This window comes from Salvelinus sp. IW2-2015, linkage group LG31 (assembly GCF_002910315.2).
Source record: "Salvelinus sp. IW2-2015 linkage group LG31, ASM291031v2, whole genome shotgun sequence".
In the NCBI taxonomy this organism is placed as follows: Eukaryota; Metazoa; Chordata; class Actinopteri; order Salmoniformes; family Salmonidae; genus Salvelinus; species Salvelinus sp. IW2-2015.
In genome coordinates, this window is record NC_036870.1 from 7,885,510 (window position 1) to 7,900,077 (window position 14,568).

At 44.4% G+C, this 14,568-nt stretch overlaps 1 protein-coding gene across 1 annotated transcript in view; it reads left to right on the forward strand.

Annotated features, from left to right (window-relative positions):
- The window catches only part of LOC111955978 (zinc finger MYM-type protein 4), a 38,199-nt gene that overhangs the window by 11,598 nt on the left and 12,033 nt on the right, over nucleotides 1–14,568 (forward strand). The window contains exons 10-25 of the mRNA XM_023976374.2: nucleotides 31–1,738; nucleotides 3,601–3,750; nucleotides 3,951–4,006; nucleotides 4,260–4,412; nucleotides 4,596–4,647; nucleotides 5,491–5,755; nucleotides 5,938–6,127; nucleotides 6,386–6,589; nucleotides 6,860–7,010; nucleotides 7,175–7,290; nucleotides 7,479–7,649; nucleotides 7,838–7,988; nucleotides 8,902–9,074; nucleotides 9,425–9,575; nucleotides 10,465–10,599; nucleotides 10,942–10,979. Coding sequence (XP_023832142.2) covers nucleotides 31–1,738; nucleotides 3,601–3,750; nucleotides 3,951–4,006; nucleotides 4,260–4,412; nucleotides 4,596–4,647; nucleotides 5,491–5,755; nucleotides 5,938–6,127; nucleotides 6,386–6,589; nucleotides 6,860–7,010; nucleotides 7,175–7,290; nucleotides 7,479–7,649; nucleotides 7,838–7,988; nucleotides 8,902–9,074; nucleotides 9,425–9,575; nucleotides 10,465–10,599; nucleotides 10,942–10,979 — 3,864 coding nt within the window. The remainder of the gene's footprint in view (nucleotides 1–30; nucleotides 1,739–3,600; nucleotides 3,751–3,950; nucleotides 4,007–4,259; nucleotides 4,413–4,595; nucleotides 4,648–5,490; nucleotides 5,756–5,937; nucleotides 6,128–6,385; nucleotides 6,590–6,859; nucleotides 7,011–7,174; nucleotides 7,291–7,478; nucleotides 7,650–7,837; nucleotides 7,989–8,901; nucleotides 9,075–9,424; nucleotides 9,576–10,464; nucleotides 10,600–10,941; nucleotides 10,980–14,568) is intronic.

Sequence of the window (14,568 nt, forward strand, 5' to 3'; positions counted from 1 at the left end):
CATTACTAATAGAATATTGACTTTCCTCAGCATAAAGGTGAGCCAGACAAAGAGACAGAGCAGCCATCTCAGGCTGGAGCATCAATGGATTCAGTGGACTCTGGAGCCTCACACAGCAATACAGTCTCGGCAGATGGAAACAATGGGGATGATGCTACCAATGCAGTCAGTGCATGTTCCTCCTCAATTATAGATGGGGCAGGGGATGCTGGTAATTCAGGACCTGTGAGGGAAACCGATGCAGAGGATTCACAGATGGTGGAAGAAACTGTAAAAACAGATGCATTGCTGACTGTGGTAGAAATGGACAGTAAAGAGGATTCACAGACGGAAAGAAAAACAGCCAGTGTAGATGCTTCACAGACGGAAAGAGAAACAGCCAGTGCGGATGTTCCGCAGACGGAAAGAGAAACAGCCAGTGTGGATGTTTCGCAGACGGAAAGAGAAACAGCCAGTGCGGATGTTTCGCAGACGGAAAGAGGAACAGAACAGTGCGGATGTTTCGCAGACGGAAAGAGAAACAGCCAGTGCGGATGTTCCGCAGACGGAAAGAGAAACAGCCAGTGCGGATGTTCCGCAGACGGAAAGAGAAAAACAGCCAGTGCGGGATGTTCCGCAGACGGAAAGAGAAAACCAGCAGTGCGGATGTTCCGCAGACGGAAAGAGAAACAGCCAGTGCGGATGTTCCGCAGACGGAACGAGAAACAGCCAGTGCGGATGTTCCCGCAGACGGAAAGAGAAACAGCCAGTGCGGATGTTCCGCAGACGGAAAGAGAAACAGCCAGTGCGGATGTTCGCAGACGGAAAGAGAAACAGCCAGTGCGGATGTTCGCAGACGGAAAGAGAAACAGCCAGTGCGGATGTTCCGCAGACGGAAAGAGAAACAGCCAGTGGCGGATGTTCCGCAGACGGAAAGAGAAACAGCCAGTGCGGATGTTCCGCAGACGGAAGAGAAACAGCCAGTGCGGATGTTCCGCAGACGGAAAGAGAAACAGCCAGTGCGGATGTTCCGCAGACGGAAAGAGAAACAGCCAGTGCGGATGTTTCGCAGACGGAAAGGGAAACAGCCAGTGCGGATGTTTCGCAGACGGAAAGGAAAACAGCCAGTGCGGATGTTTCGCAGACGGAAAGGGAAACAGCCAGTGCGATGTTTCGCAGACGGAAAGAGAAACAGCCAGTGCGGGTGTTTCGCAGACGGAACGAGAAACAGCCAGTGCGGGTGTTTCGCAGACGGAAAGAGAAACAACCCGTGCGGATGATTCACAGACGGACACAGCCCGTGCGGATGCCCCACAGACGGACACAGCCCGTGCGGATGCCCCACAGACGGACACAGCCCGTGCGGATGCCTCACAGACAGTCAGAGAAAACGTTGGTACAGATGCACCCCAGACTGTGGAAGAAATTGGCAATAGAAATGGTTCACAGACTAATGGAGAAACAGACATACCCCTGGACATGGGAGTAGTGGATGCTGACGATGAGATGGAGGTCAATGCTATCAAAGTGGAGGATGACCAGATGCAGGAGGAAGACAACTTGGAGGGGATGCCTGTGATAACGGCTGTGGAAGAGGGAGGCAACATGGATGCTTTTAGCAGCAACTCCCTGGATCATGGGGATGAGGTGGAGAAGATGGACACGGGGACAGACTCACTGACAGAGAATGAGGTAGAGGAGCCCAGCAAGACCGGGCAAGTGGAGAAGACTGATTCCATGCCTTCTATCATGGATACAGGTAAGAAGAGACTGCTGCCTGCAGCTTTTTGTTGGCTATATGGCCTTAGGATTGTCAATTGTTTCCGAAGTTTGCTGAATTCATTTCTTCAGGTTGGATTTGTTTGTGTTTTATGTGTGTTGCTACCCTAAACACTTTGTTTTCTTGCTTGGCACTCTACTCCAGGGGTTCTTAAACTTTTTCAGCCTGGGACCCAAATTAGAAATGTTCCTGGGAACCAAGCTCATGAAAACTATACATAAATATTGGTTCATTTCATTGCTGTTATGCCTAAAACAAAAGCAATATAGACAAAAACAAATAACAATGAAATTAAATATCTGTTTATTTCCACCTATTAAAAACACTCACGTATCTGTCTAGGTTGGAATGGTTGCTATTAAAATGCAATAAATAATTTTATTTCTGAACAGGAATAAACTGATTGACTACAACACACAGATGAATAACAGAACACACACACAGGCTGTTTGATAGTGCAACCCGAAGTAACAGTACAGATTAAAAATGATCAGGCTTACTGTACATCTTACTGTCTGTACAAATTATTGTTGAAAGAAAGTCTATGTTGGAACTGTTGCTGTTAAAATACAATACATATTTTTTTTATTGTGAACTAGAATAAACTGATTGATCACATCACACAGATGTTGACCAGAAAACACACACTGTCTTAATGAGAGCATGTCTATTCTGGGCTCTGTTTTTGACAGTCCAACACAGGTTGTGCTCAGCCTTGAAATTGTTTCTGTACTTGTTTTTTAAAAGTTTGTCAGAGTTGAGAACCCTGACTCGCATAGGTATGTGGTGCCAAACTGGACCAGAACATCTACTGCTTTCTCAGGCAGGCAGGAGACCTGCTATAGCTGAGCAACCCTGAACTGTGTGAGTGTGTGTGCCTCAAAAAGCATCTTCCTTCAATCAGTTTTTCCAGTTAAGAATAAAACATTATTGTATTTTAACAGCAACAGTTCCAACTTAGACTAGGTTTCAACAATTTCTACAGTAAGATGTACAGTAGGTCTGATCATTGTTCATCTTCATCTGTACTATCAGTAGCTAGCTTGCTTTGGCGAATGTTAGCTATTAGCTGTGTACAAGACCAGGGGATTGTTTTAAAAGAGAAACTCACATCTACTACTATGAGAATTAGTTAGTACTAGTACTCCCTTATTTCTGCTTATCATCACCTGTTTATAAAATGCCAACAATGCCTTGCTAGCTGACTTTTACACTGTCGGAGCGCTTTCCTGAAGCATTCTGCCCTGTTCTGAAAGAACTCCCTGGGTTTACCATCATGCCGTTTTATTAATTCTGTTCGTTATGAGAGACTCGTTACTAAGCACTTCCCCGCACAAAACACATTGTGGGCGCTCCTCGTTCTGAGTTTGTATGAAAGAGAGACACTCATCGCTGTATATGCTTTTCATGACGATTGAGCTCAGTCAGAACTTGTGGCTAGCATGAGTCCATTTGATGACCGCGGTGAGTGATGGAAAGTCGGTGGCAGACAGCGCATCATCTGCTGCTGAACGACAGCGCTGCATCATGTGTGTTGCGGAGTGATCTTCAAGGAGACTGCAGAAAAAAGTTCCGGTAAACCGCGAAGCACACGGGAATTTCCCTCACTCTCGCGCAGATGCGCTTGGCCAACTCAATTCCAGTAATGAATTAATTAAATAATTATAAATTTTCTCTGACATGTCGCGACTCACCATTAACAGGTGGGTCGCGACCCATACTTTAAGAAAGGCTGCTCTACTCCATTGCTACTGGAATGCCCCAGTGTCGAAAATCCTCAGAGTTCAAACATGTCACCTTACACACTATCCCACCTCTCAAACATGAAGTCTCCATAACAGGAGACACAGAGCAACCTGCTGAGGAGACCAGCTTTGAGAAGGCTAGCGGCTCGTCTCTGCCCATGGAGGAGGACCAATCTGAAGATGTCAAACCGTTTCACCCCAGGCCCACCTCCTCTAGCGAAGCTATTCACCCACAGAACAGTGAAGGTGAGAAGCCACAAGGGTCTGTCTTTGGAATATACGGTCTTTGGCTGCATAATGTTCCCACATGACGCGAATACCTGAATGTTAGTGTGGTCCTTCACAATATTCAGATGCTAATGAGTGCACTGCTATTCCTCAGTAATGGTTTTACAGTTTGTTTTGTTTTTTAAAATTCACACGCTAAATGACCTGTTGTTTTGCAGGCACTGACAGTCCTGCAGGGATGGAGAATGGAGTGGCAGGACAGCCAGTCAAAGTTGTGAGTATCCTCTCTCCGTCACAAACGATAAAGTGAATTAATGTCCGCCATAGAGACTAGACGAGCTTAAGCGTGGCAGAAATCTGGTCACTGCTTATGAGTGTTTAAGATTTCCAGGTGTCGTGAAGGCTTTGTCAGAATACCTCGGAAATATATGTCCTATAACCGCTCACGTTAACTCACATGATTCCATCTACAATTCTCCTATTGAATGTTACATGCTGTTGTTGAATGATCTCTGCGGTCGACCCAGTCTGCCCAGCCGGCAGCTGAGCCAGTGTCCACCAGCGCTGACACCATCTCCATGGTCAAGGTGAAGGATGAGCCCGTAGACGAGGAGTATGATCAGGCCCTGGCTCCAGCGGTCCTCTCAGAGGGTGTCAAGGATGAACCAGAGGCAGCAGAGGTACGGCATCTCTAAACTCACTGGTCCTCAGCAACGGTCAAGTCCTAGCTGGACATTTCTGTTGTGAGATACATGAAAGTCGTCCGTTGACTTCAATGCGTATAGTTCAAGCTGTGTGTGTGTGTGTTTTAATCCCAAATCCTGTGTGTCTGTTAAATGTATGTCACCTTTTGTTATTTACAGGAGTTGAAAATCAGTAATGTCTTCTCTGTGGGCGGCTGCCCTACTACGAACGGTGAGCAGGGCACTTTAATATTTGTACACAACAGGACACATTAGTGGTCGGTCAAAGCCCTAAGCTATGTCTTGACCTGGCTGCAGATTTTTTTTTCTGAATCAGAAAGGGGTTTAGGTGGTGGGCGTGGCAGGGGGGCGTGCCAATGGGTGAGGTCGGCCTGTAGGCGCAGCTGAATTTTGGAGAACATTTTAAAAGCCCTTATCTTGGTGGTGTAGAGAGAGTGTTTAATTTTTAATTACATTTCCTGCAATTCTACAATTTTCTCCATGGAGCTGAGACACATTTTTGTAGTTTTAAAGCTAATTTCTTGTGATTATACATATTCTGCCATGGATGTGAGAACTTTGCAGTTTTAAATCTAATTTCCTACAATTCTATGCATTTTGCCATGGCTAATGCTGTGTTCTTTTGCTCAAACATAATATCAAAAATGAATACTGCTAAATAAATTGTATTTGTAATTTTAAATTCTCCTTCACTTTCTACCTCGTATTTTAGTAATTGTTAGTTTTTAAAGATTGTTATAAAAAAATATATAAGGCCATTATCTTTTCTACATGCTTTTATATCTGGTATTAGTCGTTTACACTGAAAGCGTTTTTAACATCCCCAAAATGTATAAAAAAATAAACTTTTTTACGCTGCTTGGCCTTATGCAAGCCCGCCCAATTATTTCCAATGCCAGAAAAGTCCCTGGGCTTTGGAGTTGATTTTTATAATCTACCGCAAGCTCTCCAGGAGCAAAACATGACTGACTACCACCTTACAGATTATGCATTTCTCACATCCCCCCTTCCCTCAATTCTCACCCATCCTTGCCATCCCTCTCTCTACTATTAGCCACATCCACGCCAGTGGCCGCCCTGCCCAAGACTGTAATGCCTGCCCCAGCCTCCTCCTCCATCCCTCCGCTGATCCCCATGGCTATGCGGGTGGCCTGCTCGGCCTGTAAGAAGGTGCTGCTGAAAGGCCAGACGGCCTACCAGAGGAAGGGCTCCTCGGACCTCTTCTGCTCCACGTCCTGCCTCACCTCCTACAGCCCCCCGCCCGTCGTCAAGATGACTGCCCCTGGCCCAGCCAAGAAACCCTGCCACTACTGCCTCAAGTGAGTCCTGCTGTTGTCGTGCCGATGGCGTATGTAGATAATGACTAAAGATTAGATAAAGGAATGTAAAATAAGAAGCCTTCTGACATTGCTAAGCTGTAATTTATTGTTCTCCTGGGAATATATTCCAAACGATTTACAAGGGTAAATTATGTTTTTATGAGCTTATCATCCCCCCTCAGGGAGATTGCTAACCCCAAGGACGTGATCACAGTTCCTGTGGACACCATGGGCACGGTGAAGGACTTCTGTAGCCAGACCTGCCTCTCCTCCTTCAACTTCAAGAGGAACTCTGCCGTCTCCACCCTCTCCTCCTCCCTGTCCACCATGACAGGGGCCGTCAAGTGCAGCATGTGCAAGAAGGCCTGCGTTGTAAGGGACTTAAGGTCTTTGAGCATTTCAGTGGGGTAGTCGCCTGAAGTAACAAAATTGGCAATATAAAGTTGGTGATGTCAGAGCTGACAAGGAAGTGAACAACTTAGATGAATTACACTTTTATAGTGGGCTGACGCCACAGAGATATATACTTGATATAATGAAGTATAAAACTGTACTTTTGCCTTTTCGTCTTTTTCCTGCACCTCTTCCATTGCCGTCTCAACATCTGCTCCTTGTTCTCTTCCCCCACAGAGTAAACACGAGGTGATCTTCCAGGGCAGTATGCACAAGCTGTGCAGCGAGGTGTGCTTTACGCGCTTCCGCTCCACCAACAAGCTGTCCATGAACAGCTGCCAGAGCTGCAACAACTACTGCTACGGCAAGGTCACCGTGCTGGTCGTGCAGGGGGTCAATAAGACCTTCTGCAGCGTTGGCTGTGTCACCACCTTCAAACAGGTAAGAATGGGATCCCTGAGATGCAGGTCACGCAGTCAGAAGAAGCCGTTGGACTGTAACTATGGCTGTTTCCGAAAAAAGCTTACGATCTGTCAAGTCCTTGCTTCCACCGCCCTTGTTTTCTCAATTCCTCTCAAAACTCTCGGAGGAGGAGGTCCGAGGGAGGGACCTTGGATCTTCTCCTCCAGTACGTAAGAAGCATCTACCTGTAATTAAAGCAAGCAAAAGCAGTCACCCTCAATTCCTTTTGTGTTCGGTCTGGTTTTTCAGAAAGCTAAGAAGCCTGTAGCATGTACTATGTGCCGCAACTTCCGCTCACTGGTGGAGATGGTCGACAGCGCCGACTCTGACGGCAAGCTGGAGATGTTCTGCTCTACTGGCTGTGTTACGGCCCACAAAGTACAGACCGTCAGCTCCTCGGGTATAGTTAGGCTAACCACCTCAGCAACATATATATATATACACCTCACTGTCACAAACACGCACTCATTCACTCTCTCTGTCATTTATTCACTCACTTACACACTCTTTGTTTGAAGCATGCACTCATTCATAACTCACTCTCCTTCCTTCATTTCAACCCAGGTGCTCGGGTAGAGTGCAACACCTGTGGTCAAAAGACGGTGCCCTCCTTCCACCTGGCCATGTCGGACGGCTCCATCCGGAACTTCTGCACCATGAACTGTGTCGTCACTTTTCAGGTAACACCTCCTCTGGGTTAATCCATTAGCTCAGTTGAATTAGACTATAAATATTGACAAGACGGCAACTTAATGATTCCCTGCGGCTCGGACACTTACTGTTGATATTTTACACCTCTTTTACCCTGCACTCTTACTCTTTGTTGTCCTGCACTGACACCACAATGTTATGTTTCTGTGGCCTGTAGGATCAGTTCAATAAGAGCAACACCCAGAGCCAGATTAATGTGGCCCCCAGCACAGGATCCACAGCTCCGCCCGCGGCCCAGACCAGGGACAAGGTATCCCAAGTGACCAGACTGCCCTGCTTCCAGTGCCACCGCCTCTTCTCCTCCAAGCCCGAGCTCATTCAGTTCAAGGTACTTAAATGGTGTTTTCTTTCTCTGCCTCTATCCCGTCTCTCATTCTGACTCTCTCTTTGCCTTTCCCTCTTTGTCCATTTTGTTGAACTCCCTCACGTACACACCTCCCCTCTATTTAGGTTGACAAAACTCCCTGTTAAAACTGCTGTAGAATTGATTGAATGTGTGTCTGCGCCACCCTACAGGATAAGATGGTATTCCTCTGTTCGGTAAATTGCTCTGAGGAGTACAGGAAGATCAACTACGAGATGGCACGCTGCGAGTACTGCAAGATTGAGAAGCCAGCCAAGGAGGTCAAGAGAATCAATAAGAGGGACTACACCTTCTGCAGCGAAGGTTAGGAGGGTGATGCATTCATGGTCTTTAACCTTTTACTGCAGTGGGCTAAGTCAGGGTCACACAGTGTTTCTTGGTAGTCTTAAACAAATCTACTTTGAAACAAAAGCGTTACTCCTCACACACATGGTTATGGGCTTTTAAAAAATTAGACACCTGTACCATGTCTAATATAGAGTTTAAATGTATTCCATTTTGAGTTTGCATCCCAATATTACACTTTATATACATCACAGAAGACTGAAATATAACAAACCCGTTTGACATTGAAACACCAGATTTTCTGCAGGTAAAAAAAAATGTTTATGAAGCCACTAGAGGGCGATTTGGTCATTTGACAGCAGGAAAGGGTTTTAATAGGTCTGCTGCCTAGAGGTATAATTTATTTATTTATTGGTTTCCTTTGTCATCATAACACAAAATAAGTTGACACCCCCAACAACTTTTATCATCACTACTTATGGCTATCAGAAATGGGTATTAAGTATTTATTTGGAAGACTATACCTCTATACCTAAATTGTGATCCAACATGTTTTCAACACTTTTTAAAAATTGTATTTCCGTAACTGATCAAAAGTAATTTTCTCATGCTTTCTCTGGTCTCTCTGCAGCAGACATAGTATAGTGAGCAATATATTTGGAACATCGAATCGCAATAAAATCACAGTATCAAATCGCAATACATATAGAATTGTGAGAATCGCAATGCATATTGTATCGGCACCTAAGTATCGTGATCATATCGTGAGGTCCCTGGCAATTCCCTAGTCATGTCATGGCTATCAGTAATAAGCATGACTTTTTTTATTTGGAAGACTATTCTGATCATCATAGTCGACCTGATAAGAATTTTCACTTGGTGTGCAAAGCTCAACTTCCCTGTCTTTGTCCCTTCTCTCCTCCATACCCAGGCTGTAAGCTGCTCTACAAGCACGACCTGACCAAGCGCTGGGGGAAACACTGCAGAACCTGTGCCTACTGCGCCTCCACTGCGCAGAAGGCCGTCACAGGCCAGTACGGGGGAAAGATGGAGGAGTTCTGCTCGGACGAGTGCAAGTCCCACTACACCCTGCTCTTCTGCCAGGTAAGAGAAGGAACCACGCTAAGGAACTGAACAAGACACCTAGGGCTCAATGAGGCTCAATACTTAGGACTCGTCTCCTGTGCATGTGTCCTTTTCGTCTTACACACTGATCTGAAAATACTTACTTTTCTAGAAAAGACATTCTGCTTAGATTACTGTACAGTTCTCTCATATTAGTGCAGGAGGGTGAAAGGTTGGGATAGGAAACCACGTTCGTTTTATGAGTGAATTAATTGAACGTGCCAAATGTTACATCCAGTATAGCAAGTGGAATAGCTGTTATGTGAGTTCTTAATCTATGAGGTACGCTCCAACTGGTATTTCTACATCATGCTTGTCTCCTCACTCAGGTGGCTAAGTGTGACGCGTGCGAGCGCCAGGGGAAGCTGATTGAGACCCTGCCGATGCTGGGCGAGGTGAAGCACTTCTGCAACCTCCAGTGTCTGCTCCAGTTCTGCAGCCTGCAGACCCAGAACCAGGGCAAACCCCAGGGCCAAAAGGGTAGGATTTATGTAATATGTTATAGCACATTGTAATGTGTCATCATGGGTTATTACATGTCATTATGTTGCCTGTCAAAGCTCATGTTTGAGAGGTACACAAATTGTCATAAAGACTTGGAGTCCCACCCCCTTTAACATTTGTGATAAAATAATAATTACTTGAGATTGTGTAAGAAGATAAAACAAGGAAATTATCACAACTATTTAAAAGTATCAAATTAAACTCCACTGCAACTTTCTGTTCTGACTAGTCTACATCCCCTGTATATCACAGTAAAGACAGTCTACACCCCCTTAAACTTTTTTCACATTTTGTTGCATTAGTGTTATCGAAATATATTTAATTGTAATTTTTCGTCATTGATCTACACAAAATACTCCATAATGTTGAAGTGAAAAAATGTGTTTTATTTAAAAAATAAAATAACTAAAATATATAGTTGTTGCATAAGTATTCACCCTCTTTGTTTAGGCAAGCCTAAATTTGTTCAGAAGTCAAATTTGGCTTAACAATTGACATAAGTTATAAGGACTCACTCTGTGTGAAATTGTAGGGGTGGCCTACCCCTTCCTCTGTCCCCCCAAGGAGACTCACAGCTGTACTCGCAGCCAAAGGTGTTTCTAACATGTATTTACTCAGGGAGGTGAATACTTGTCTAATCAAGGTATATCAGTGTTTTCTTTTTCATTAAATTCTTTAAAAAAGTATTTTGTGTCGATCGCTGACAAAAAAATGACAATTAAATCCATTTTAATCCCACTTTGTAACTAAATGTAATAAAATGTGATGAAATCCAATGGGGATGTAGACTTTCCATAGGCACTGTATAATAATGACTGCAACATTTATCTCATTCTCTCTCTTTCTCTTCCACACATCTGTCCAGTGGCCATCGCAATCGCTCCATCCCCGTCCAATACTACCACTGCTACGAGTGTGTCTGATCCGGTCATCGCCAACGTAATCTCACTAGCCAGCTCCCCCACTGGCCAGCCCAACTACGCCAACACTTCCCTGCAAGGTATACACACACACACACACACACACACACACACACACACACACACACACACACACACACACACACACACACACACACACACACACACACACACACACTCTGTTACCAGTTACTCTATACACACAAGGTCTTAAACACTCAAGTTCAACCACAGAGGGGTTAAACCATCCGTAATCATCTCTTTGAGTATGTTTGAGTTGTCGTTGCTAATAGCATAGCCTGTTGACACCCATTAAGCTACAGGTTAATTACAACTGATTTAGATTGAAAAATGATCTAATTAGCAGGCCTGACTGGCTGTGGTGTTTTTATACTGACTCATGCTCTGTTGCTTCATGACAGGGACTGTTCCCAGCAGACATGTGAAGTATGTTGGAAATGTAAGTTGTGCATATGCATTCTTTTGTCTATATGTTTACGTATTATGCGTATGGGGGAGATTGTAACTTCCACTTAATTTGACTTTAATGCAGGAAAACTGAAATCCAGCTGACCTCATTTCTACCAGCATGGCCCCTGTGCAACTAGAGGTGAAAAACCTCTAGATCACTTTTACTCCACACTAGCGGTTGACACGGGAACAGGATTTCTCTGGGTCTTGCGGGTTCCACGGGATTCCGGCAGGAATGGGAGTGAAGTTCTAGAATCAACTTCAGGACAGGATCGACAGTCCACTAGAGCAGGCAGTACCGGAATAGTTATAAACTTAGGTTGTAGAAATATGGAATGTGTGGAGCATTCTGTAAAAAAACTGTCTAGGCTAATATAGTTAATAAAATAAAAATCTATATATATTACAAGGTCATTTTCCCCCCTCTCCTTCCATCGGCTCAGTCTTCTGCGCCTTGCTCCAGTTATAGCTAGTCACTACTTTATCCATTGACTTTACCTCCGATGCACGTAGAGACATACACAAATGTCCATATCTTGAGTTCATCCGACTCTGGCTAAGTAGAAGAGCTGCCTTTATTACCAACTTCTCGTAATGTGGTTGTCATCAGCTGTGTGTGGCACTGTGCAGGCAACTGTCTCGTGAGTGCTGAGCAGCAGCCAAATGGAGCAGTTGCTTTGGCTACTCGCACGCAGAGCGCACTATCGAGTTAGTGGATACTCACACTGCTCTCATGGCAGGTCTGCCAGTTTGGACTAGCAGAAGTGACTTTATATTAAAAGTTAGGAGAATTAACTTGGTAGGTTAGGATAATTAGGTTAAGGTTAGGAAAAGGGTTAGCTAAAATGCAACAATTGTCCCTGACGCGACTCAAACATATCTAGCTACAACCAGGCCTGCCCTGAGAGCGGTCTTGGATTCCATTAATGCAATTCTGTACGCAGAGTGGGGGACAGACAGACTAGCAGCGAACAAAGGAAGTTATTTCTGCACGGGGCGGGAGTGATTTTTATCGGAACGGGAAAGTAACGTTCCGTGGTTATAGAACTGTTGCATGATCAGGACAGTAATGGGGGGGGATAGACAGGAATTACTTGTACTCCACACACAGACTCATACAAAGCTCTACCTGGATGGCAGGAAGCTTGGTCCCAGTGATGTACTAGGCCGTACGCACTACCCTCTGTCGCGCCTTACGATCAGATCCCGAGCAGTTGCCATAGCAGGCGGTGTAGCAACCGGTCAGGATGCTCTCTGGTGCAGCTGTAGAACTTTTTGAGGATGGGGGGGACCCATGCCATCTGCATTGACCCTTTTTGTACTAGCTCTTTTGACTCATCACATACGCTGCCGTTGCTGTTTATCATCCATCCTGTTGCCTAGTCTCTTCATCCCTACCTATATCTACCTCAATTACCTCGTACCCCTCCACATCGACTCGGTACTGGTACCCCGTGTATATAGCCAAGTTCTCTTTACTCATTGTGTATTTATTCATTTTGGTGTTTTTTTTCTCTATTGTTGGGAAGGGCCATAAGTAAGCATTTCTCTGTTAGTCTACACCTGTTGTTTACGAAGCATGCGACAAATAACATTTTATTTCAAGTCGAATATTCACTTAGTCTGCATTTATACAGGTAGCCTAACTGATCTTTTTCCACTAATTGGTCTTTTGCCCAATCAGATCAGTTTTTTTGTGATTCATTTATTAAGTTTCTAAAGTTCTTTTCATAGAATCTCAAAGCGCTTCAAGTGCATAAAAAAAAACAAGCACTATATCACTACAGGTCAACCAATCGAGCGCAAGCCTTTGAAAGCTGCATCCTCTGAATATGGAGAGGGTCAGGTCATGGCTTGACCGATGATGGTGATGTAGTCTGCTGATGATCTTTTAGAGGACAAGTCTGGGAACCAGAGTCTTAAAGCCACTGGACTTCTCTTCCTCTTTGTGTAGCGCCCACTTGGTTGATGCCTCAGCAGCTCTGGGCACCAGAAAGCTCCCCACACAAAGTTTAGAATAGTAGCCAGTCGTCCTCTCTAACAGCCCTCCGCTTCAGCACTGCTGTATTCCTCCCATTCCTCTCACGCTTCAGGCGACTCCTCAAATTGTGTTCTCAAAAGATGAGGATTTGCTAGCTAGGTGAAACAAAAAAGATGGTACTGTGTTCAGATGCATTTTTCAAACAAAGGCTAGCTAGCCAAGCCAAAAACGGTTAACCTGTCAATCTGCAAATCCGTCGCTCATAACCGCCAGATATACAGTACCAGTCAAAAGTTTGGACACACCTACTCATGACAGGTTTTTCTTTATTTGTACTATTTTCTACATTGTAGAATAATAGTGAAGACATCAAAATGATGAAATAACACACATGGAATCATTTAGTAACCAAAAATGTTTTAAACAAATCAAAATATTTGCGATTCTTCAAACAAGCCACCCTTTGCCTTGATGACAGCTTTGCGCACTCTTGGCATTCTCTCAACTAGCTTCATGAGGTAGTCACCTGGAATGCATTTCAATTAACAGGTGTGTCTTGTTAAAAGTTAATTTGTGGAACTTCTTTCCTTAATGCGTTTTAGCCAATCAGTTGTGTTTTGACAAGGTAGGGGTGGTATACAGAAGATAGCCCTATTTGGTAAAATACCATGTCCATATTTTGGCAAGAACAAATAAAATAAGCAAAGAGAAACAACAGTCCATCATTGACTGAACATGTCTTAAAGTAATCTGTAAAATTTCGAGAATTCTTAGTTTCTTCAAGTGCAATCACAAAAACCATCAAGTGCTATGATTAAACTGGCTCTCATGAGGACCGCCACAGGAAACGAATACCCCAAGTTACCTCTGCTGCAGAGGATACCAGCCTCAGAATTTTCCGCACAAATAAATGCTTTACAGAGTTCAATAACAGACACATCTCAACATCAACTGTTCAGAGGAGACTGCGTGAATCAGGCCTTCGTGGTCGAATTGCTGCAAAGAAACCACTCCTAAAGGACACCAATAAGAAGAGGAGACCTTGCTTGGGCCAAGAAACACGAGCAATGGACATCAGACCGGTGGAAATCTTTCCATTTGTGAGATTTTTGCTTTTTTTGCTTCCAACCGCCGTGTCGTTGTGAGACGCAGAGTAGGTGAACGGATGATCTCCGCGTGTGTGGTTCCCACTGTGAAGCACGGAAGAGGTGGTGTGATGGTGCTTTGCTGGGGACACTGTCTGATTTATTTAGAATTCAAGGCACACTTAACCAGAATGGCTAGCACAGCATTCTGCAGCGATACGCCATCCCATCTGGTTTGTGCTTAGTGGGACTATCATTTGTTTTTCAACAGGACACATCTCCATGCTGTGTAAGGGCCATTTGACCAAGAAGGAGAGCGATTAAGTGCTGCATCAGATGACCTGGCCTGGCCACCTGGAATCTGAAATATATTTTGATTTGTTGATCACTTTTTTTGGTTACTACATTACTCCATATGTGTTATTTCATAGTTTTGATGTCTTCACTATTATTCTACAATGTAGAAAATAGCAAAAATAATGAAAAACCCTTGAATGAGCGTAAATTAGGTT